The sequence below is a fragment of the Manduca sexta genome, chromosome 23, assembly GCF_014839805.1.
Source record: "Manduca sexta isolate Smith_Timp_Sample1 chromosome 23, JHU_Msex_v1.0, whole genome shotgun sequence".
NCBI classification, from domain to species: Eukaryota; Metazoa; Arthropoda; class Insecta; order Lepidoptera; family Sphingidae; genus Manduca; species Manduca sexta.
The window spans coordinates 3,861,118-3,886,625 of record NC_051137.1 but is presented as its reverse complement, the minus strand read 5'-3'; the positions used below and the strand labels follow the sequence as shown (position 1 = coordinate 3,886,625).

Sequence of the window (25,508 nt, the reverse complement as noted above, 5' to 3'; positions counted from 1 at the left end):
TTCGTGTAATGTTTTATGATATTTACTCAAAGTTTGGTACAAAATAATTAATATTAAACAAACTTTTATAACATTATAATTTAATACTTCTGTATAATTTTATGATGTTATAGTTATGAAAATAAGAATGGTTTAATATATTAATGCGAGTTAGGCCCTGTGTCATAATGATCATGTATAAGTTATCTCCCCGCTAAAGTAAAAGACAGTTGAATCTGTTTCATAGCTTCTGAGTAAATAATAAGCGTCACATAAATGTATAAGCCAACCAAATACAAAAATCACTGCAACGAACATCTCAACATCTTTATTTCTCTGTTATTTTAAATATCATTTACTCGTCTTCCTTTTTTAAACAATCATACCGTCTAGAAGTATTCATAGGTTTGATAGGTTTTTTATAATAAAGGCATATTTCACAACTTCTGAGTAAAAGCTATTGGTCACATAAATGTATAAGCTGACCATATACAAAAGTCACACCCTATCTAAGCTCCAAAGTAAATTTGTAGTAAAACGAGTATTACAGACTACCTAAATAAGGTTTTACAATAGCAGTCAAATCAAAACTTAACCCGTGAAAACGCTCTTAATACGAGTACATATAGTTGTTATTTTGTTTTCCATTTATTTGGGAGCCCAACTTGTATCTGATTCTTTTAATATATTTACTTGGACAACGTGAAACAGGCATAAACATAAGAATTAGGTATTTGTAAGTTATAGGTACCTTAATTGAGTACCGTTTTTCCTACCAGGCAGGCGTGTTTTGGTTGAAGGACATTTACCTGTGAAATTGCTGGGCATTATAAAAAAAAAAAAAAAACAGCAAATTAATCAAACATACGAGCGGTTACCTTGATGTTAAGAGACCTCCATCCATAAATACCCACATTAATTAGAATATCTAGGGATGTGCTCCTGGTCTTGATAAAATAGGTATTCGTGAGAGGAAGGGGATGTTAAAGGCTAAAAAACTTAGTTTGCCGGCACGCGTGTTCCCTCTTTTCTATAATCCTGGGTCCTTCCATAGTGTGAAGAGGCAACAGATGGCTATTTCATCTCTATCTGGACGGCGTTATGTTTACAATCAGGTGCAGTACAGTCACTTTCTCATGCTATAATAAAAAAAGCACCACACGAAATGTAGGAGCAAGTTACTATACGTTTGTTTTTTGTGATACGATTTATGTCCAAATAAATGCTTATATTTATTCTTAAGAAGAAAAAACATATGTATGAAACGTGTTTGGAATAAAAGATCTTTTAGGTAACTATTTACAGCAATTTTTGTTTGTTGCTCTCTAATTTTTGTTATATTATAATTGGTAATGCGGCTGTGTCTCCTTGGATTTAAGATACAGGTTTTATATAATATTAATTAGTAATTAATTTAATATATCCTGGTATTTTCTTGGAGAACTAAAATAAGTAAATGAATACATTGGCACTACCTCGGTAGAGCCACCCATTCATAAATATGTATAGCGTGATTCTATTATTTGTCATATCTAATGTCTCAACAAATACCTTAAAGTAATGAACGCAGTTTAGTGGCATGCAATATGTGGATTAAAACTCTTGGAGAGACGTGACCCGCAGCATCAAGTTTTTGTGCCTCTAATTTTCCTTTGTAGTTGTTAGAAAATACATTCTTTATTGAATTCTATTACGTTTAATGTGTGGCAATGCCCTTTAATTGTCTCTAATAAAATAGGCCCTGTAGTATATAATTTCCACTTCTACTTTCGAGGGGGTTAGTCCTTGTCCACCACGCTGGCCGAGTGAGTATTGATAGACTTGATACATCCTCAAAATTTCTTCAGAGAATTTCTCAGGTATGCAGGCGTTGTCACGATGTTTTTCTTCACCGTTAAAACAAGCGATAGTTCACAAAGAAAATAGACATAATTTTATAAAAGTCAGAGACGTGTGCCTTTGGGTTTTGAACTGCTGATATTTGTCTCGGCAATCCGTTCTACACGTAACTAGACTATCGGCACTTATGTCTGTGATAAACCATAATATAATAATTTATAAATTGTTGTTTTCCTTGTATTGAGAAACTCTCTTATCTGTAAATAATTTATCTAATTTATATTTCATTCTACGTCCAGATTATTGAATGTGACAGTGAAACACAAAAATATAATGCATAATTTTAGTAACTGAAATAACGTTTGCCGAAAGCGAAATGTGTTAATGAAATCTACTAATCGTAGAACTTGTAAATCAAATTCGGTTGGAGGGTCTAAAATAACTAAATCAATACTATTATGTAATATGGAAATAAGAATAAAATTACATCAGAACTTTTTATTTAACTTCCGACCGTATGGATTCGTGTGCAAACTGTAGTAATATAATTGTTTAAAAACTTTCCGATCCCGGTAAATATTTTCCTGGAAATCATTATTCAACACTTAAAATGCCTCCTTGAAGAGTTGACGGAAAATGAATTTATGTATTCAGGTTGTAACACGTGCGTTATCCTTTTCGAAATTTTATGAAATAATTTAAATAAAAACAAGAATATAATATTTAAACATTGAGTTAACATTTTCTTGGATGTGATCTAATTGATGTTTCCCTTTTTTTATCATCTATTCTGTGAGAAGATATATGTATCGTAACAGAGAATACAGTGGTCTCTTAGTAGAAGTAATGACCATTACTTAGTATCCCAATCGTTTAAAGAGCATGGTTTATTAAGCAGGACTAACCGAAAAGTTATTATTTTTGGACGACAAACGCACCAAGAGGAAAGTTCCAACAAGAGAAACAAAACCAGGGCACCACTTCCAATAAAACACGGGTGGATTAACAAATTTATTACGAGCAAAACAGTCGATCCATATTATCCTTGATCCAGTTGTAGAAGTACGCGGTCTCAGTATAAACGATGATTTGTCGAGATACGGAGGGAACCTTGTGCGACACTATGCCTATCTGGATGTAGCCACGGATCATCAGCGCGCTGCCGGAGTCACCTCTGAAAGAATATAAACAGCTATAGTTTTGTGTATGTACGTGAATCCCTATTAGCCGAATGTCGCCCACGGTAGCCAATTAACAGCGATCAGCCAGGTATGCAAGTGATAGTGCAAAATGTGTGCAATACACTATCTGTTCCTTCACTCTCATAGTCCGGTGAGACGGCAATCCAAAATTATCATAAAAATTAGGTACAGGATCAACGGCATTACGAGCTTTCTGAGGCACGCGGGTGGTTACAAAGCCAACTTCCTGACTCAGAGATACGACTGAATAATTTTTTAAGTTTTATAGCTCAGTCACAATAATTTTTCACGATCCTGGATTCAAAATCAGGATCTCAGCGCAGTAGTTGTACTCGCACCGCGTATTACAACTATGCTGCTGAAGCAGTCTACGTGCTGTACTACATCTGACGAAATAAAATAAAATCCGGTTTTGAAAAGGCCAACATAACAATGTCGACTGGCTAGGGATAATCATTTTTCGTCAGTCGATACTATTTGAACCTTGCTCCACTTATTTTCAGATGAAGTGAGTGAGCCGTGCCCGTTAAAAACGTAGTAAAAATATATCTAATCTATAGTTAACTATCTATTTTTCCAAAATCCGTTCACAGGTATCCTTCTGTGTGCTATACTTACGCTGACGCATAATCCGACAACTTATTACTGCTAGCACAAATGCAGCCCCGAGGCACCTCACCGAGACGCTTCAAGCAATCCCTCCTGTTCTTCACCGTTTGATTTATATATTTCAAATAAGGCGACGTTACTGTCAAGTCTTCCTGTAAATTAAAGAGGATTTTTATTTAGGAACGTCTCACCAAATTAGAAAACCTTATTACAATATGTTCTCGTTAGATTAATTAGATGTATTCACTTTATTTCATAACTGATTGATATCTATTTTGGTTTTATTGATATACATCATCGATTACTTATTATTATACACTTCATACATCAGGATGATCACTTATTTTTGCTCGATGCACCAACCTGTCCAAAAAGGGGTACTTTTCCGATATAAAGTGTAAGCTGTTAATCTAGGGAGCGGCCTATCTCAGTGCCAAATTTCATTCACGTCTTCACGTACTCTTACTTTTATATTAGAAAGAAATTCGATTTGACACGATTTAAAACAGTCCATTACGCATTCTTTGACGATCAAAAAGTTTAGTCTACTCACGTCCGTTAACCCCCAACCAGCCACCGACGCTATTTCGCCTTGCGGAGGTTTCCGCATCAACGCCACGCGCGAGATCTTCGATCCAAAGTTCAAGCGCCGGGACATCTTAATCAGCCCAATATCTGCATACGACGACTTAGCGCTATAATCCTCATGCACCAGGAAACTGGAGACGGAATTTATGATGCCGCGTTGTTTGTTCTCACTACCCACATTGATTCGAATTGATGATGAAGAAGTGCAGCTCGCGAGGCAGTGGGCCGCAGTTAGGAGTACTTGTTGATTGACGATCGAAGCCCCGCATATCCATTTAAGGGTCTTCTTATCCGATGTTACGCAGTTGGCGTTCATGAATGCTGAGTGAGGGTACCGAGTTATCAAAGCATGGCTCCCGCCAACGATAAATCCCTCCATATTGCATTTTGCTAGTTTGAAACATATCGCGAGTGCTAAACATCGGATCATGGTTCTTCAACTTATGAATGCGTAATACTTCGCTTAATCAGTTTCGGTTATGGTTGTAATTTAATAGTCGAATAAAAATGTTAGTGGAATCGAAATTGACGTAGCAGGCTTTTAAAAATGTGAGCGTAGCAATGGAGACGTTATATTTAAGAAAATAATTAGTTCAGAGTAAGAACATAAAAAAATCGTTTAGTTGTTTCTTTAATAGTGGCATAACAAATGTTCCAGAAGATTCTAAAATTGTTCCGAAGATTCTATAGGTAGTATTTAAGTTTAACAGTTTATTCACTTAAAAAATCCTCTGTATTTTTTACTTAGACGTTTCTTCCCCACATGTATACACTTTCAATCGTTAATACAATCATTCAAAAATTTACCGTTAATGTATGCAACTTCTTGGTTACTCAATAACTTAACTATATCGTATCAACCATCAGATGTTACTTTGATCGCAAGAAATGTGCACTTAATCCAATTTAATCAACATATTTCGTTGCCAGCTCCGTTCAGACACGTGTTTATCAATTAATCGTGTTCGGTCTTGCTCGTTACCTTTTTAATCGGCAAATTAATTTTCGCGCCGACACGTATCCATAATGCGAATTGTACAGTAAGTTCAACAGGGCCGATTTCGAGGGCAACAGTTTGTTGAAGTTTTACAAGATTTTTCCAAGACTGGATGTTCGGAAATATGGTTTTGTAACATGCTTTAAAAAGTGTAAGCGAAGTCTGTATTGGAGAGGGATTAGGTTTGCTAGATAGACGTATAAATTGTAATAAAGTGTGGACATTACGCTTGCTAAAGGAAAGGCATGAAGTATCAACCTAATATAAAATTACGCAAGGAATATTGAAGTTCATTTTGAGATATTAGGTGATTTAGTAAGTGACCCAAAACTTTTTAGAACTAAATGGTGTCCAGCAATTAGTTCACAAGCTGATCACGAATACTCATAAATAGCAGCAACACAATGCAAAACTTAAAATTACTAAGTACCTTGCACACTACACACAGGAATTGTACGCTGTGTGATCCAAAAATGCCCAGTTCTTCACTAGGCCCACTTTCCATGTTTTGGGTATTTTTGTGCGTTGCAGTGCAAAAACATAGGATTCTTTGTTGGTTGTTTTTTATTTATTTTGCAATTTAATGTAAGGTTTTTATGAAAAGATTTTGTTTAGATTTCAAAATTAGGTGGTCGTTCAAGGCTTCTGTTACTTATAATAATTGTTAGATCTTACAATACGTCTTATTTGTTAACTGAACAAAAAAATCTTAGTATTTAACAAACCGAACTCCAGAAGCGGTTTGTAAACATTGTATTATGCAATTCCAGGTTTATTTTCGCGCTGTTATTCATCCACTCTCGAGTACAGCTGTAGTGACAGGCGACTTCAATAATTCAACAGCACTTTTGAAATATTTATGATGAATCATAATATATGTTGATCAGTTTTCGAGGTTTTATGACGTTATAAAAGTTATGTCAGCAAGGCTGGACATGGTTCTTTCCTTTGCTTTAAAGAAAAAATAGAGATTGGCGGAATTTGCGATTTTTGATACGTGCAAGTCAAAGGGACCCCACTGTACCTGATGGTAAGCGGAGTGGCGTCCAGTAGAATTACGACTGATGAGAGATGAGTCGACACAATTATGCTGGCGTGTTGGAATCGGATATACGCAAATTGATCCCGAAAGCGTCACACTTACGTACGCCACTATGGCTGGTTTTAACACTTTGTGTACGGCGGTCGCTATCCGTAAAATATATCCTACCTCCAGTATTTTATTTACAGAAATGTAATGTAAGTATATCTATTGAAATATCTCGTAAAATGTAACTCCCTAGCCAATAGAATACAGCAAAATGTATGCAAGTTTATTGAACATAAACAATCAGAACCAGAGCATGTATACACCAAGGGAGCAAATTGAAAACCATAAATAAATTAATGAAATCGTAAACATAAACTGAGTAATGCGCCGTGGGCCTATTTTTACTGAAGTAAGGCAACCTAACGGGGCACAGTGAGCAGTTATCGAAGATTTTATGATACCCCATTGATTTATTGCTATGACTATCAGATCGCCCGGAGCTGAACAGCTAAGTACGCTACTTAAAGTAAACACTAGATCTAATGACTTAATATTATGTTACGTGTAGACTTTAGATTAGATGTTAAGGCTCTGATTTATGAGACTAAATCTTGGTCCGAGTAATGTAGTAGGGGATAAGGGGGTGTCAAATAGGGCAAACGCAATGGCCTTGATCTTCGAAGGGTTTTATGCTCGCAAGGGTTCAAAGACAAATCATTGTTTTCCAACAGCGATCAGGTAAGAGCTCACAAAGATGTGCGCTCTGAGCCTCGCATGATGTTTTATTGGTAATTCAATCAATGGTTTTAACTAGGTGATAATTAGTTTCTCTTAATATGAGAGAGTATCTTAGCGGGCTCTTTGTCCACTTCTACCATCAAGAACTAGTGTGCAAGCGTTGTGTTCTGGTTTAAATGATATTGTATCAAATGTCTAAGCTGGATGCAGTGCAGTAACACCAATTAATATAGATATATTATCAAATGCTTAATTGGGGTACGCAGTACAGTAGCTTGAGGTTCCTGCTAGTGTTGTTACCGTTTAGGGTTATTTTAGTCGTGGTGGTCATCACCAGACTATTTATCATTTCGACATTTATTTATATATAAAAAAGTTATGGCTTTGTTTTTAGTACAAATCATATCATATGATGTAATCTAGATTTGTTTAAAAAATCCGAATATATACTCATATATAACGCACTAGTGTATAATAAAATTTTGTGTATGAATATCGAATTTGCGGCAAATAACCGCCGCATGCGCCGTTTACCGTAATTTCTGACACAAATCATCATACTATTTTATTTCTAATGTAGATTAGTGTGGAGAAAGCCAAATGACATGAAAAAGTACTGACACGTTTCCCAAACGAGCCAAAATAAAGATTCATCCTCGGTCCACGAATCACTGAGCATGGTGAATGCACTTTACCGTACCATTGTGGTGGAACTCACTTTCTCAACGCTTCTGCTAACTCACGCGTTGATCACTTTTTAATTGTTATAGCATTTTAAGTATTTGCTATGAAAGTTTGGTATATACAGACATTTCTACCTACATATTTTTCAAAGCGTTATTAAGGTTGTTTATTTAGATGGACATTCATATCTATATAAACTATCTAGATAAATATTTATCTGCATTATTTGTTATAAAATCTATAATTTCATAACATTAAGCTTTAATTAGTAAATCGTATATATGTCGTTTCTAATAACCATAATTATGGATTACGGTCTGTAATAAATAATTTGAATAATAAAAGTTTTATATAGTCTTATATCACATATAGCTTTTACTAATATATTTAATGAGAACTTGAATAGTTTGTTGACTTAGTTCAATGATAAAAATAAATAGGGACTTCTAACAAAAAGCTTAAAAAATCTGAGCAGTAATAAAATATGAAGTTATTAAAAGTATTTATTTTTTAAATAAAATAATTTCGTCTAAGTCCGAGTCACAAAAAAAGCATACTTTTTCAGAAAAGCCGTATTTTCTTACCAATACATAGGTACAAATGTTTGTGGTAAAAAAATAACACCATATAGAAAAATCCTTTATTGTTTGCTTAAGTCATGATTTCAACAATATTACTTTTACGAGTCGAGAAAAGAATGAGATCGCGACCCATAGTAAGGCTAGTAGTCGAGTACAAAGAAAAAGTACTGCAAATCGCTGTACCGTTAGTTAGAGAGAAGAGCGGAATAACTGTCGTGTTCCGGTGCCAGCAGCGTTATATTCAAAAGCTTTCATTACAGTTGCCTTTATAATGTTGCACCTTACTTTTTATTGTTTTCCTACATCTGGACCAGATTTCGGCTCATACTAAACGCTATTGTTTGCTTTTTGCGTCTGTAATTTGTTCTTTTTAATAATTTTGGTGAAGATCTCATTCTAAAGTTGACACGGTTATGATGTACATGGTTTTGTAATCGCTTTATTTTTATTACAGAAAGCTTGTGGGTTACCAAGGTCCATTAACCAGGTAATGAGATTATTATAGTATGAACTGGTCGACTCAATAGAGTTATTGTCTTCCAGATTACTATTTGGTTTCGTTCTGTAAGTTTACCGAGATCATGTATTTCCTTCTTTCTTGAAACCTCCATAATTTCTTATAATAATATCAGTCTTGTATTATATATTGTCCCACTGTTGGGCATAGGCCTCCTCTACTACTACTCTCAGTAGTAGAGGAGGCCCTAGGCGATTAGGCCTTAGACCGCTACGCTGGCCTAGTGCAAGATTGGTAGACTTGAAACACCTTCCAAATTCCTATATTCAGGTATGCAGGTTTCCTCTCGATGTTTTCACCGTTAAAGCAAGCGATAATTCACAAAGAATACACATATTTTTTTAGAAAATTTGTAGGTGTGTGCCCTTGAGCTTTTGAACCTGCGGAAATTCGTCTCAGCAATCCATTCGATACACAACTAGGCTATCGCCGCTTATGTATTTACAATTCTTCTGATAAATGTGGATATACAAAATCAGCTCATTTACCAACACTTGCCTTGATGGTGATCTAGTGGTGTAGGTAATACTTTCTAGGACCTACTTGCAGATGTTTTTCTGTTTTATTGTTGACGGTTATTTATAGTCCACGTTATTTATGCATTAACATAAGTTTACATTGTCGATAGGTTTATATCTTCCTGGTGTCCTGAGAGCTTCACAGTTAGCACATTGTTAGACTTTGTACGAGACAAAACATCTGGTTTTTGCTATTACTTTAGTGAGTAAACTCTATTGTCAACTTACCTGTCTTCGGATTTTCAATGGTAAAAGTCTTTTTTTCGGGATAAAATAGAGTCTGCATTATTTAATATGAACGTTATTTAAATGTCATTGCCACCAAATCAGTCTGTTTTTAGGGCTAGGTCGGATAAAAAATCTAAATTTCAAATAATGTAGTTGTTGACGCGTTGTTCGTTGCCCGCGAATAGTAAATTATATGACGCTCAATAACTTAACAACGTGTTATTTGATGATGCCTCGACCTCCTTGGAACTCGGATGTGGGAAATTATCAACTTGGCTTTGTTTATAATACCTCTGATTTAAATTTAATAGTACAGAACAAGCTCTACCGGATAAATATATATAAACATCACGCATCATCCACGAAGGGGCAGGCAGAGGTGCACTCAGGGGACGCATTCTCACCAAGTGTGTTTCCTCCTATGAAGTAAATGAAGGCTAGCTTACTACTATGTAGACACAAATTCCAGGCGCCGATCCGATAGTGGGTAGAAGGACGCTGGATTTCAACCGGGAATCCTAGAACATTGTCGTACCACTCATACATACATTATACATCTATGCGACTGTCTCGGTGGCGTAGTTGTAATTGTACATGGTACAAGCACGACTACCGCGCTGAGGTCCTGGGTTCGAATCCCGGGTCGGGCCAAAAATAATTGTGACTGGGTTTATACATCTTAAAAATTACTCAGTCGCAGCTCAAAGCCGGGAAGTTAGCGGTGTGATTGTGCCTCAGAAAGCACATAAAGCCATAGGTCCTGAGCCTGATCCCTCTCCGGTCATGTTGAATTACCGTCTCACCAGACTATGAGAGTAAAGGAATTGATAGTGCACCTGTGTATTGCGCACACACTTGCATTATAATATCTCTTGCATAGACACGGGTATCACGGCGATCAGCCAGGGCTGATCTCCATTGAGATTGACCGCCATGGCCGAAGCTCGGTTGGAGGATTCATATTTGCCCTTTCGTCTTTAGTTGTGTTAAAAATAGAGTACAAAACAATATTAAATATTAATTTAATTTTCAGACGGTAAATCCGTAATGAGATACAACAAATAAGAGGCACCCTCGAGCGTTAGGACACGGCTCGTAAAACCTCAAGTAGCCGTACAAAATTAATGGTGTTGGGTCCTAGAGTCGTTGCTAAGACGCTTTTCTACAATCGTTAACGCTAATAATAAATATAAAAAATGTATGGGAATGACATATACTATCGATTCGATTGCGAGGCGTTGCAGCTATTGATTTGTGTGCTCGGTTTTCTAGCTCAGCGTGGCTAGATCGTAAGACCCATCTTGAACGATTTGATTTATATGCAAAGGGATTTGTATTTTCATTTTACATTGGTTTTGAAGTAGATGAGGCTATTTTGCTTGTCTTATTCATTTTTTTAGACGTAAATGATGGTAATTACTAAGCGATAGTAATGGATTTAAGCTTTAAAATAGTAATAGGGTAGTAGACTACTCTTTTAAATACATTTATCTATAATGTATGTTATTAAAATTCGAGCGGTATAAGAATTTACAAAATAGACTTAAGGTTATATATAGCTCAAGGTCCATTTTTCATACATTTTGTTTCACCTTTAATCTGGGTAACTAAACAAGTATTGACAAGTAAAGAATTTAAATTCACGTCTAGTTAGTGATTAGTTCTCGCAGTTGAAAGAAAAACGTAAAAATAATTAATATGCATGGATATTTCGGCCTTTAAAATTTAATACGACGAAATTTAAGTCTCTTTAAAACCTGGCGCCATCTAGTTGACAGCAATCGAAACTAAATACGGGGGTAATAAATTATGAATGTAATAATATGTATGCATATATAAATCATAATAAACGCGATCTAATGACCCGCTGATTAATATTGAAATGCCACTGTTCCGACAACTAAAATACAACGAGAAATGTACGCTAAAACAAGATTTAATTAACGTACCAAAGTCGATCTAAGACGCAAATAAATAAAGGCCATAATCGTTTCAACCGGATCAAAATAATCTCGCATTAAGATTTCAGTTAGTTCACCTACCGCATAATTTCCTTACGATTCACACGAACCGAAACGTATGCACATAAACACGACGAATTTCCTCGGGACATTTGTGTTGAATCTAAGCGACATATCCTGTAACAGTTCATTTGTGTTCAGAAGTCGCACTTATTTTTTAATTACTTAAGTATAAAAGGAAAATGTATTCGTCGTTGTTTTCGTGTTTCGTATGTGGAAAAAAATAGTTTTATTCACACTAAGAACAGAGTTAAGGAAGTAACAACAAAATCAAATTGAATTCCTATTTTTTTTCGTGTCATAAAAAGGGCTGGCTGGCATAATGTAAGACAGGAATAAAGGCAGATTGGAGAACGAAAAGATGGGTAACAAGGTAGAAACATACCTTCATGATAATACTATAAGTACGAGGAAAAAGTCCAGCCAGGAAAGAAAAGGTACGTAGACTCATCAACAATGAAAAAGTAAGTAAAATTTTCAAATACTCGAAAAAAGGTAACGTCAATCGTTATTTACAATAAGGTGGTTACGATTCGTACCAAATTATTTGTTCGTGACGAAATGTTTTGTACCAATCTAAAGCAAAAGTAACTAGGAAACCCGCCGAGTTAAATAGAGCGATCTGGTTAATGATACAACACTAGCAAAAACGAAAGACAAATGTTTGTATTCGTTAATCAATATTTTATTGACTGATTTATTTCACAATTTATGTAGGGGAAAAGCTAAGTAAGAATCAAACAATATATTAATTTAATTCTATAAAATTGCATATGAAAGATTTACAGATAAATTGAAGTCGAATTTCATGTTTGTTAAATCAGAATTAAATACATCATTACGAATAATTGGCAAACATCATACAATACATAACAGTAATAAATCGTTAATATAAGTGCGTGGGCCGCGAACAATCTGCACCTTAATTTATTTTGTGTATCAGTTCTGTGACATTTACATAGGCGCACGCGCACCCGCCGACCAGCACCGGCGCAAGACCACGCTTCGACGCAAGACCGCCGGGCGCCTGTCCTCTGCCGACGACAGATTTATTGTACTGCCAGCCTCAATGAACCGAATGGTGACCGAACGTGATGTAAGCTACCGTTTATGTGTGCTACCTACGTTCGTTTATGTGTGCCTAGTAGTTTTGTGTGATATTGAATAATGAAAATTTCAAGTAACGCCTCAGGAAATATAATCAGAAGCTGTCAATTTAAATTATTTACTCTAAGAAAAGTTATCTGATGATTGGAAACTTCTTATATATTAAAACAAAGTCCCCGCCGCGCCGCGACGAGTCCGTCTGTCTGTCTGAGCGCGATAAAATCTAAAAGTACCGGACGGATTTCGATGAAATCTACAAATAAGTATTAGATGTCACTTTACTACGTTATTGTTTAAATCTTAACTAAGTTAAGTGACAGGAATTTACATAAATCGTTACTATGATTGTAAGAAAATGATCTTAATTAGTTCTGCCATAATTTCAATTGATCTTTATGTCTCATGATCTGCTCAGTAAAATAAGATGTAGATATTTTACATCGGCGGAAATACGAGAAAACCTAAGACATACACTCAAGGAATATTTGAAAATTGTTAGAATAAACCGTATCTAATCAGAGTTCTAGAGCGGACATTGGGTAGATATTGGGTATTTAATACAAAAAAAATGTTTATGCAATGATTACTCAATCTACTATTACATAGTAAAACACTATTGTAAAATATTTAATATTTATTCCATATCATGATTTGGACGTAATGCGCATATTACCACATTCTATATAATTTATTTTTGTATTGATATGTAAGGACACTGGACGTCTTGTCATACGGACATTTCTAATAAGCCAACGACTTATCACCAATTAGTAATCACTTATGAAGTATAAATTTGGTCCTGATGTGTGGTCTTTAACTAACTAATAATAATAATAAATTTATTTGTATTAAAACAGACAAATCTTACAAAATTCAGTTGGTGTACAAATGTTACAGAGTAGTTAATTGCATTACATTTGTCACAATAAGAAAATGATCTGCTGATACCTATGCTAGGAGAAACTGTATTATAGGTATCAGTAACTATACTCTTTAATGCCTTTGAATCTATAACATAATAATTTAAATAGAGTTAAAAACAAAACAGTTTACAATTTATCTATATAAGCAAAACATCTTACATCTAACTGTACAAGATTATTCCAAACCATATGATTTGTGTTAACATCCACACAATTTATAAGGATACATAACATTTACAACTCGAAACCAATACAATATAATAAAGTGAGAATTACAGGTAATAATGTCAGCGAGACAGGAACATCGCTCGCCACGTGTAAGAAGGTGCGATACACGACCACAGCGAGCTTTTATTCTCGAAACTACACTGGAAATACACGGAATTTCTTATGTAAAATAATTAGTACATTTCCCATTCGATGCGGGTGTCCATATTCTGTTATTCTTGATTAAAACCTGCGCGTGAGAGTTCTCTATGAAAATTTTAAAAATAGAATCTTTTCAATCGGTTACAATTAGGGCTTCTCTAATCTGATAATGATTAAGCCTGTTTTGGAATGTATTTTTCGGCTCACCTATTCTTTATTGTTAATACGCAAATAAACCAAAAAAAAAATTAATGAATATTGTTTCAAGCACATCACTAATATGATGGTGTTCATAGCATTAATAAAAATATGAATATGTTTCTAATCCAGGGGTGTAGCTACCGCCATATCAGTCGTATCAGTGTTGCGGTGACCCCAATTTTGGGGTCCCTCTTAGCCCATACCTACATTAAATTAAGCAGGCGCCCAAAAGTTCGCACTGCCCTGAAGAGCCCCCAACAAATATATATAGGGTCCCTCTAGGGCTAGCTACGCTACTGTTCTAATCATACGAATTACCCCAGCGAGGCAATTCTTGTGCGCTTGGTCTCCACATCAACACACACACTGTCTGCACACAGTGCAGGGGCCTTATTCTCTATCCCGCACGTTATTTTAACAGTGCGTAACAAGCACGTAACACAGGACCGTTTAGGAGCATAGAAATTTGGCTTACAGAATACCATTCCACGCACATTTCTCGAAGATAACATGACACGGCCGCGTTACGCGTTTACACTATCATACAGAATAGGGGCCCAGTGTGTATACTTGGTTGTATTATCACATTGGCCCTATAAGGGCACGTGAACATTTCCCTTTCCTTTCCGCACTACGCATCCTAGTATGGTTCCCATTCCTTCTCCTTCATTTCCTTCTCCCTTCTTCCTCTCCCACTTTCCTCCAGGGCAGTCGCTAAGCCAGGGGAATCTTGTATCCTATTCGCTGTTTTCTTCCAGTGTTGACAGCAGGGTCTGCACTCAAAAAAAAAAATCATACGAATTATAGTGAGTCAACTGTATTATTGAGTATTGATTGAGTCAACTACTATAATTTAGTGTCCTACGCTGTTCTTGTTACAATATTAATTATCATAGCAAGCGTACTTTTCAATTTTAAATAAATAAAATCATCACACTTTCATAAAAACTAACAACACCAAAAAACACTTTTAAAAACACACACTGAATGGCAATTTTAATTTAAAATCATTTTAAAATCTCGCTCAAATAAAACGCGGTATTCGATTGCAACACTTCGGGTTAACATTGTTACCAACATAAAAATAACTACTTGTTAACATACCATTGAAGTGAATTTGAGGTAAATTAATTGATTGCAATTCGTAATGATTAAACCGTACAGGAATGAAATACGGAATATGTTGGGATTCCGAAACATTTGCTTTTCGTAGCCGCCAATTATGAGTCGCCGATAGCCGCCATCTTGTCTTCGCTTAGGATGTCAGCGACAATCGTAAATGACATGGCGGCAACGTAAGATTTACTTAAATAAATGTTATTAATTTACTAATTGACATTTAAAAACGGAATTGTAATTTTATTTTATAACAAGATTTTGATCGCGGTTCTGCCCGGTGAATGAGTTTTTTAAGGATAAAAGCTCCCCTATATATTTTCTCGGGACAGAAAGTGGCCTATGCCTAGGGTCTCAAACTATCTCCATACTAAATTTCATCTAAATCCGTTGGGTAGTGTTTGAGTTCATCGCAGGTGCGTCAGGGCATTTTGTATTAAAATATATTTTTTAGATCTTTTTAAGATGAACAATTCCGTCATATATGATTGCTGTAACTTTAACTGTTTACGCAGGGCATACGTCAGAAGCTCTCAAAATTAATAAATTTTCCCTGTTTTTGCAAAATTTTTCGTTGATGCTCCGCTCCTATTGATCATAGCATGTAGATGTGTTATAACCTCATTAATCGTAGATAAATGAGCTATGTAACATTAAGAGAATTATTCAATTCGAATCTGTAGTTCCTGAGATTAGCGCGTTCAAACAAACAAACTCTTCAGTTTTATTCATATATTAGTATAGAGATTACAGTTAATTTTATAGAAAAAATTACGATTTTAACTGTGCTGTACCAGTTCGCAATATGATATCCTCAAATGAAACAAAAAAGTGACTTAAATCCCAGTATGTCCATGTCTCTTACACACTTATACAGGTTTTTTTATTACAGAGGAAGCAATCTACTACCTAACATTAACTTATAGAGGTCTTAAAATTCATTATTAGTTTAATACTAATTCACTTCAGATACTCCACATGGCTGGCCTTAAGACATATTATCTGATCCAATACCTACTTTAAATTAGATCCAACTAATAACTATACTGATAAGTAATTGATAATAAAGCCATATATTTTCTTTTAGTTAACAAATACTGAAACAACGGAAGTAATGTTATGTTCAAACAATAAACAGGGGAATTTCTTGTGCTTTAAATTGTATTACAAAATAATTAAAACTGTATGTAGTCCATTATGGTACAACGTGTACTAGGTGGTCTAAATAGAGCCCATAATGGAACACGAGCCACTTAAATAGAGTACAGGAGAGTGGGAGAAAGTTATTGAATTTGCAATGAAGATTTTACAATGGAGGTCTATATTTTTGTTATTACTTATGAATATATTAGAGAAGATAAGGTTTATCGCCAAACTGACGATGTATCATAGAATAATTTTTGGAAATAATTTTTAAGTCTTTTAATGCTTTTATTCCCCTGTACAAAAAGAAACCTATAAATAAACTATTTAAGGTTATAGCTTAAGGTCCATTTTTCATACATTTTGTTTCACCTTTAATCTGGGTAACTAAACAAGTATTGACAAGTAAAGAATTTAAATTCACGTCTAGTTAGTGATTAGTTCTCGCAGTTGAAAGAAAAACGTAAAAATAATTAATATGCATGGATATTTCGGCCTTTAAAATTTCGTCGTATTAAATTTTAAAGGCCGAAATATTTACTTACTTATAATATACATATATATACTTGTCAATACTTGTTTAGTTACCCAGATTAAAGGTGAAACAAAATGTATGAAAAATGGACCTTAAGCTATAACCTTAAATACTTATTTATTCGAGTTCGAAATGTTAACTTTCCGTGACTTATTTGAATATGTCAGAGTTGACACAATTATATAATTAATATGGGCCCTACTAGTAAACCAAGTATAGGCACGTCTACAATGTTTTGTCTCGCTTGCTCTGACGGCAAATGTTATTCAATACAGCGAGACAAAACATCGAATAATTATATGTTAAGTAAGGCGGCGATGTATATTCTCCGTATGCTGTAAAGATATAGTGGTCAGGTGTTTTTCGATGAGTCTACTATAGTTTTTGTATACCAGTCGTCTGGTGTTGTGGCAGCGTTTTTAGGTTGAAAAACTAATGAAGTCGAAGGAAATAACGGCCTTCTGATGCAGAACTTGATTAGCCTTTATAATTTTGTAGAGCAAAATAAAAACTTTTTACATTAGTGTAATATATTTTTAAATATAATATTAATTGCTATCGTTATGGGCGCATTATCGTAATGAAATATTTATCTGAAGAAATTTTTATCCAACATTATCAGTGCAGTATTTTTTAAATAATTATGTATATATTTATTTAAATAATTATGTACAGGTCTCTTTATAAATTCAGTTAGCCCCGACATATTATTTTGCAAACATTGAAAACGGCCATAAATCCTAACAAGAACAAACCCAACTACAAAGGATACAACAACCGACATAATTTCAATCGATCATCAAGTAAAACATAGTAGCCGCGACTCCACCACTTATCCGTCAAGTAACATCGATTCCGCTATCGATATGTACAAACGATCGATAAATCGAACATCAACCGGCCGTGTAAATTACCGGTTGGATAAAACGGCTCGTATTCGAGCAGGCATTAGGTGGGCTCGTAAATATGGCGGGCTCATTACGCGCCGCCTAACGAGCGCTTGCCTGCGCACGTGCCGATATACATTAGCGGGTGTGCGCACACCGGAGCGTATGCGGAATGTTGGTAGCGTCTTCGAAATTTGAAATTTATAGAGGTTTTGTTTTCTGTAGGTGAACGTGGAATATTTATATGCGAATGTTGGTAGTATGTTCGAAATTTTTAAAGATTATAAAAATATAAACTGTATTTTTAAGTTCATTTAAAGTATTGTTCAATATTATGTCGACAATATAATAAATGGAGTATAAACCTATTATCGTAAGCCACGAAAAACAAATTGTTAATATTAGCGACGTTATTTAAAATGTTCTACGTTCCAACAATTTTAATATCATAATAAACGCGGTAAGTTGATAACTAGATCAAAGGAATGCATTAATAAGTAGTTAGCTTGTTCTAACGACTTCGCGGGCATCGCCGACGGCGCTTTGAATTCTGTTTACTACTCTTGTGTTTGTATTGGACGGTGTAAAAGTATTTATTAATATTTGTTGTACTAATTACTTACGGGATTAACTTAGAGATATATTTTTTTAGCGCACGCGGATAGCATACACGGTACATTGATGTACTGAGATGAGTGAGGTCTCTAGTTTGATCTCCGGTTAGGTAAAGTGATATTGGAGTTTTCGGTGAAGTATCAGCCAGGAATCTGAAATTGTGTTTGATAAATGGCAAGGAACTTCCCTTATTACGCCATTTACTTATAATAATTATAATGTTTTGAAATTTCATCTGATTAATACATGTAAATTAGACAAAAGTTTTTTTTAAAATAAATCAATTTTATCTAAACACAGTTTCACAGGTCAAATAATTATGAAGTAATATATATAAGACCAACATTAATAATTAGGTTAATCTTATTTTACCACCAATCTTTATCACACACCAATATGCGATCTTTTTATAGGTCGCTGCAGCTATCACTGTACCTTATCTTTGCAACTGCAATATGAACAAGTCAGGGAACGAAGAGAACAGGAAACAAGACAGGGAAAAATGTTCCAAGAGCGGGAAGACTGAAGAAAAAAATGTTTGCAAGCGCCTTTAGACCTCAATGTTAGTTTCCATGGGTACTAGATACGCGTTGATATGCGTCGAGGCTTGCAACTATTATTCCCCCAGGAATGAATGTGCAAGCGGATGGACCGAGAGCACTGAAATTATCCAGGGGAGAATGGGGTAGGTTCGGGTTCAATTTAGAGTTAGCGCCAGAATTTTTCAAGAATTTTACAGAAAAGACCCATGTTTTACGATCACCTTGACTCAAGAAAATCGTATTAGAAAATTCCTTGCAATCGACCTGGGATTCGAATCCAGGACCTCCCGGTTTCCAACCCTTATACACTACTGCTAGACCGAGGAGGCGATAGGAGGGTTCACTAAATTACTAAAGTGAAGTATTGAGCATTAGACGTAACTGTCTAGGAATGACTTGCGCAGTGAAGTATCGCGCAGCCCTAAACCCTGGTACCGAAAGATGCCTTTTTACAATCGTGAACGCTAATAGGAAACAAATATATAAGAATAACATATCCTAGCAATAGACTTATCGATCGGATATGAAATTCTTCCTAGCCGAATTTCGGCCATGGCGGCCAAAGTCAACGGAGACCAGCCAGTATAGAGATATTATAGTGCACAAGTGTGTGAAATCACAGGTGCACTCTCTGTTCCCTTAAACATAGTCCGGTTACGGCAATCGGCAGATGAGGCGCTGGACCAGCGGCTTTACGTGTTTTCCGAAGCACGGAGGTATCACACCGCGAACTTCCTGACTCCGAGCTGTGACTGCGATTAAGTATTTTTTAATAGATATTCTTAAATACACACAATACATACGGTTCACATACTAAACCTCTTTTTTGAAGGCTATGAATAATTTTACGACTACACAACAGAAATATAGTCCTTATTCGCGTTCTCGACTAAAGAAGCCAACAAATATTACAACACGGTGTCAATAAATCCGCTCAGACGCGTCCCGCGGTGACTAGGTACACATGCAATTGTGGTTAGTGGCGGTAATTATTGATTTTCTTATGGGAAATATTCCCATCAGTTCGATGTAATGGCGTATGTGACCAATCGGTCGTTTATCCAATGGTTGTCTTACTATTTAATTTTAATATCACTAAATTGAAATGTCTTAATTACTTCCTTTAATTATAAGCCTTTCTTCCTGAAGGAGTACAGGCGATATTAATGTAGATATTTACATTTTTACGGAGCTTGTGTCCGTCCCGTGCTGTGATTGAGTCGTTTATTGCCATATTGAATACAAATCTCAATCCAGGACAATTTAGGTGTATTATTTTTGAATCGAAATATACTTTAATTATAAAAGAAAGACATAGTATAATATATAAATGTTAACATAATATAATGTATGAATGTTTCGGATTTCCGGATGCACGGGTGGTTTAAAAATAAAATTACCGCAAGATGGCGGGACACGGGAAAACCGCTCAAGGTGAAACGGGGACGCCGAATATGATATGAATGATTTGTCTTAAAAGTGGTACAGGTGTTTATTTAATCCTGTTTCCCGATCCTACATAAATATAATTTCATTATCTATTACATAAATTAACGTCGTAGAGTCACGGTGTAGACAGAATATTTTTACCAATCAAATGGCCTGCCTCGATCTGGATAGTACAATAATGAGGTAGACGACTATTTTGTCTTAATACATGTATCGAAAATATAAGTCATACAAAATCTAATTGGAAAAGAATTTTCAAAATCCATGCAATGATCAATAAGTTATAAAAGTTTGAAATTTGGAAGGGGTACGGTCAAACAACTGTAAAAGTAAATTGTGACGTCATCGTGATCACCGGCCATTCTACTGTATGCGTGTGAAAGAGATATCGTGATAATCCCACTTCGCGTCTGCTTTTGCTCACAAAAATACTTCAAATATGAATAACTGCTTTAAGCAATTTAAATGCTGATTTCACAGAAGAATTTCTTTTTCATATTATTTTCTGTAACATATAAAATAATGTACAAAGTCAAACATAAGAAACTACCAAATTGTTTCACAGAAAACCAACGTGATCGTTGTACTGTGGCGTAAGATCATTGACATTTCAAAAGATCTGATGTGTCATAAACACGACACGAACGTTCGTATCGATCCATTGTGATTGGTCGAGGCACTGGCACGTGACTCACGCTGGTCGCTCAACCAATCACAATCAGACGACATGGACGTTCGTATCGTTTTTATGCTACATTTTAGGGAGGATTGTATAGACTTTCCTGCCCTCACACCCACCACTACAACTCCTGTATGCCAGGATCAGCAGTGGCACGCATTTTATGACACCAGCAGTGAAGCTCGGCGAGTCTCAGGGAAAACTAATTTGTCATTAACCCGCAACGAAATTAATCAAATAGAAAGATAGGGAGCAGTTGGAAATATTAATTGTCTAAGGAGGTTATAAGACTTCGAAAATAATAAAAAAATCACAAATCATAAGTTCTTGCTTTGTATCTCTCATTGAGCCGCCCACTAGATGATATGCAAACGCTAATTTAGAGTAATCTTTCGGTGCGTCATCAGGTATTAACTTGCCACTTCCATCATGATCACAAGTTACGTAATCAGATCTATGATTATACACTTGTTTTTCCGTCTTTTGAGTCATTCAAGAAATAAACGTTAGTGAATTTTTGTAAAGTATTGCGAGATTTTCGGTTATTTAAGTCCGGTAATTATTGTATGATTTTGCGTCTTATTTTATCAATTATAATCAAAGAGAAAACTTTATGTGAAAACAGGACAAAGAAAACATTGTGTTTATCAACTGGTGCAACTACTTTTAGCTATCCATATTCCATCCCAAAAAAAATCTGCTTACAATATAAATCTCAAAGACTGGAAAAGAAAGGAATCAAACGTGCGGAATTTTGGTCTTTCTAGCCTAAGATACCATCTTACAAGTTCAAATCTGCAACAAATGGATACTGCCTCTCTCTCTTGTTGTTTCTATTCTCACAGAGATTGCTAAAGGCTTAAACATTGCTTTCAAACTCAAAATACACACGTACTCTTGCATCTTACATAAAAATATTGTAGGAAGATGACTAGAGCCATCAATTATAATAGCATTAACCCCATATAATTCCCATAAAATTGTCTCAGTTGTCAAAATTGTTCAGGGCATTAGTAAGTAAAGGTCCCACCACATCCCACGCCTGGCCACGATTTGTAACACATTTTGTCTTTAAGTATTTAGAACACCAATGTTATCCCACGAAGGAATTACGTATTGCTTACGTCATAATTTTGATTCCTGAATCCTAGACAACGGATTTTTAATTTAAGTATACCTATCGTTTTTTTACGTCTAACGACGCCATATTAAAGTTTACTTATAATGACGCCATTATCATTTTAATGACTTCTATTTATAGAAATTAGTAGTAAACGTTATAAATTTTATTTGTAATTTTTGTTTATCTAGTGACTCAAATTTTTAATTCGAAAAAAATATTGGCAACTATAAAATATTTGAACTTTTTTATATGATGATGTTACCCGTGTAGAAAAAGTATTTTAGTAGTTAAGAAAATATTATTCCAAATTCAAAAGCATTAAAAACATTACGTATTTTTTCACGACAGTATACTCACTTGGGCAATACATGAAGAAATTTTATTACGATCAGAGAGTTGCAGTGTGGGTCGAATGTGAGCTTACTATTATTCTAGTCAATTATCAAGAAGCATCGTGTATGGATATTGCACCTGTTACTATGTGCTGGGCACGCTCGGCCGAGCGTGACGGCTGCGCGGCCAGCCGTGCCCGACTAAAGGAGCCGTTAAAAATAAAATTAATTTGAAATTGGAATATTTTGGTTTCATTATAAAATGACTTGGGCACTTACGTTTTAATGTTGTATGATCAGTTAACTTTCATTGTAAGAAATGACTGAAGAACTTGTTTTTTTTTTTATGTGAAAATGGCACATTTATTATAGGCAATATTTTTAAAATTTATATAATTTGTTACCAGTAAAATAGTAGTTTTATATTATGAATCGAGAACTTTCAGAAAGTAATAGAAATTTTTATTGACCTATTGCAAAAAATATTTTTTTGTCCGTCTGACAGAAGGTAACATTCTATACGTATAAGGGAAATACGTATAAAGAAGTAAGATGGTTCTTTTCCATAGCTTTTCATTCGGCTGTATGCAAACTGATCTATTTTTAACTAATTTTATACCAATAATAAGGCATTTTTCTATCTATATCCTCGAGAATTAATCCAAAAGTAGATAGGTATAACTATATAAAAGCAATTTATAAAGATTAAATTTTCTAAATCACACGTCTGAACATTTGTTATACATGGCATTGTAATCTAGACAAATAATAGCTTGCGTTGTCACTTACAGCTCTAATTATAGTGCTTAAGACCTGACCTACTTTGTCGATGACTAACTGCTTACGTGGCTCAATAGACAATTATTTTTAAACTTTTTTTTATAGTCTATGACTACTTTGTTTAATTTAACGTATGCTATAGTAAACTATTTATAAGTTCCGAATAATATAAGGTAATGTGTGATTTTGGTGATTTTGCGTTTGGAAGATATTTTTTAATCTTGGAGTAAGTAAAAAGAAAATAGTAAAATATTTTATTTTATTCCGCTCAATTTATACCATTATAGTGATCGTTAGACAGTTGTCATCCAACTCGTTCAATTATGAGCCCAACACTACGACAAAGAAAGGTGTCTATGAGTACTTCCTTTGTCATTTAAAAACAGATAAAAAATAGAAAAGAACTTTTTCGCGGGAAACTGACGGTTATGACCAATATGCCGCTTACATATTTTTGAATTGTTACGGTCACATTCATTTATTTTTTTGCAGCGTGAGTTCGTGCCCTGTAAAGTAAATTACAAGCGTCATGAAATATTTTGTCTTCATTAAAATAATATTATAACTAAAGATGTGTTGTTACTGTTCAATAGATTTTTGCAAAATGCATTCAGAGGGAACGAATGACACTTGAATGGAAAATTCACAAAAGAGTAGGTAAGTATTCATTTCTAATCAATGAATCATTTATTCAGTAAATAGACAGGCACTAAATAGACATTGCAGGCACTTATACATATCAATGGAATCTTAGTTACCGTTTTTCATCCAAAGCAGCAAAAAAATGCACACAGATACTATTATTTTATTTGAAATATCACTAAAATGACGGACGTAATCTCATAATTACAAAACTAATCCCCATTTGATCCAACGTTTGACCAAACAATCCAACCGGAGAAAATCCTCGAAGCCTCCAAGGTGGGTGACCGGATCGTGAGCCGTGACGCGGCGAGGGCGTCACGCTCCGCTGCCCGCGGGAATAATGACATTGGCTCCTTACACTCATATCTCACTGCTCAGAGTCTATGGAAAAATCCAGGGGTCGACGGACATTAATTGCGTAATGTGGTTTCATAATCGTTAGGTTCCTGGCTTTAATGCTTGGGTAGCAAAAACTATTTTTGAGTAAAAAAGAAAATAGTTTATGTACGTATTTTTTATTGTTTTCTTATGGTATTGATGGCGGAGATTAGCAGTTTGAAATCTATCCAAAGATCAATAACGCCACCCAGCTTTCCAACAGTAGTTAATAATGCTCCACTATGTTCGTTCCTTTGAAACTTTACATTTACAGATACCTTTGCAACACAAGTTTTAGTAAATGTAATCAAGTAATATAAAAATATAGGTAAAATTTTCAGTTGAATGATTTATAAAAATAAGAAACATTAACATGGCGGAGAAACGAAGCCACTCACTGAAAGACGATACCAAAACCTTGAAATTGATTACAAATCATCATCTTTTTGCTAGATTACAACGAAATAACCGACACAGTTTCCAAACAAGTTTGTAACAGTCCAAAAATCAGTTTTGTAAGTGTCAGTGGCATCATCAGGTAACAGAGCGGAACTAGATGTGGTACGGTCTGGTGCCTCTATGTTGCTCGATTTAAAACCACGATTTATGAAGGTATCAATTTGGACTTGCCTTATAAATTGATTTGTATGTTATTAGGGGGAATGGTGTACTGGTATACCTTTGGGAGTGTAGGCGTGACGATAGTAATCAAGTTAGGTTAGAAAATTAGGAAGCTGAGATGAATATTCATATTCAAAAGATTATTGATCTTGAGAACCAAATAAACGGCGTGAGAGAAGGAGTAAAGGAGTTAGAAAAGAACGACAATTCTCTCTTTAAACCCCACTCATATTGTTTTTATATAGTTGTTTTGTTACAACCAGGTAAAAACTCAAAATTTTTAAGGAGGAGCCTAGGTGCATAAATTCTTTTGGTCTTCATTACATGTATTTTAAGCTAAAAACGAGCTAAATTTCAGATTCCATGAATCCCCATTCGAGCTAGTAGAAAGTTATGAATGGCATCTAATGCTTGGCGCCAAACTGGCATCTCGTGCTAGTCAATAATCAAGTCGCTTACAATTAACCGAAAAATAGCGTGGGTGATAACGAGGCGTGAAGTAATTGCGAACGCGGTCAGCGACCTGCAGACA

The 25,508-nt window shown here is 35.1% G+C and overlaps 1 protein-coding gene across 1 annotated transcript; it reads right to left on the bottom strand.

Moving 5' to 3' along the window:
- Positions 1-2,816: 2,816 nt before the first annotated feature.
- Positions 2,817-5,128, bottom strand: LOC115443717 (trypsin delta). The gene is made up of 3 exons (XM_030169244.2): positions 4,183-5,128; positions 3,639-3,781; positions 2,817-2,992 (listed from the first exon to the last, which is right to left on the bottom strand). The coding sequence occupies exons 1-3, from the start codon at positions 4,645-4,647 to the stop codon at positions 2,833-2,835; spliced, it is 768 nt and encodes a 255-aa protein (XP_030025104.1). The 5' UTR covers positions 4,648-5,128; the 3' UTR covers positions 2,817-2,832.
- Positions 5,129-25,508: the final 20,380 nt, after the last annotated feature.

Bases quoted from the DNA above. Each gene is read 5' to 3' on its own strand.
- LOC115443717 (XM_030169244.2), bottom strand. From the start codon at position 4,647: ATGATCCGATGTTTAGCACTCGCGATATGTTTCAAACTAGCAAAATGC. The intron at 3,782-4,182 runs GTGAGTAGACTA...TTTAATTTACAG, and splicing joins CTGGTTGGGGGTTAACGGAC to GAAGACTTGACAGTAACGTC. The intron at 2,993-3,638 runs GTAAGTATAGCA...ATATTCTTTCAG, and splicing joins TTGTCGGATTATGCGTCAGC to AGGTGACTCCGGCAGCGCGC.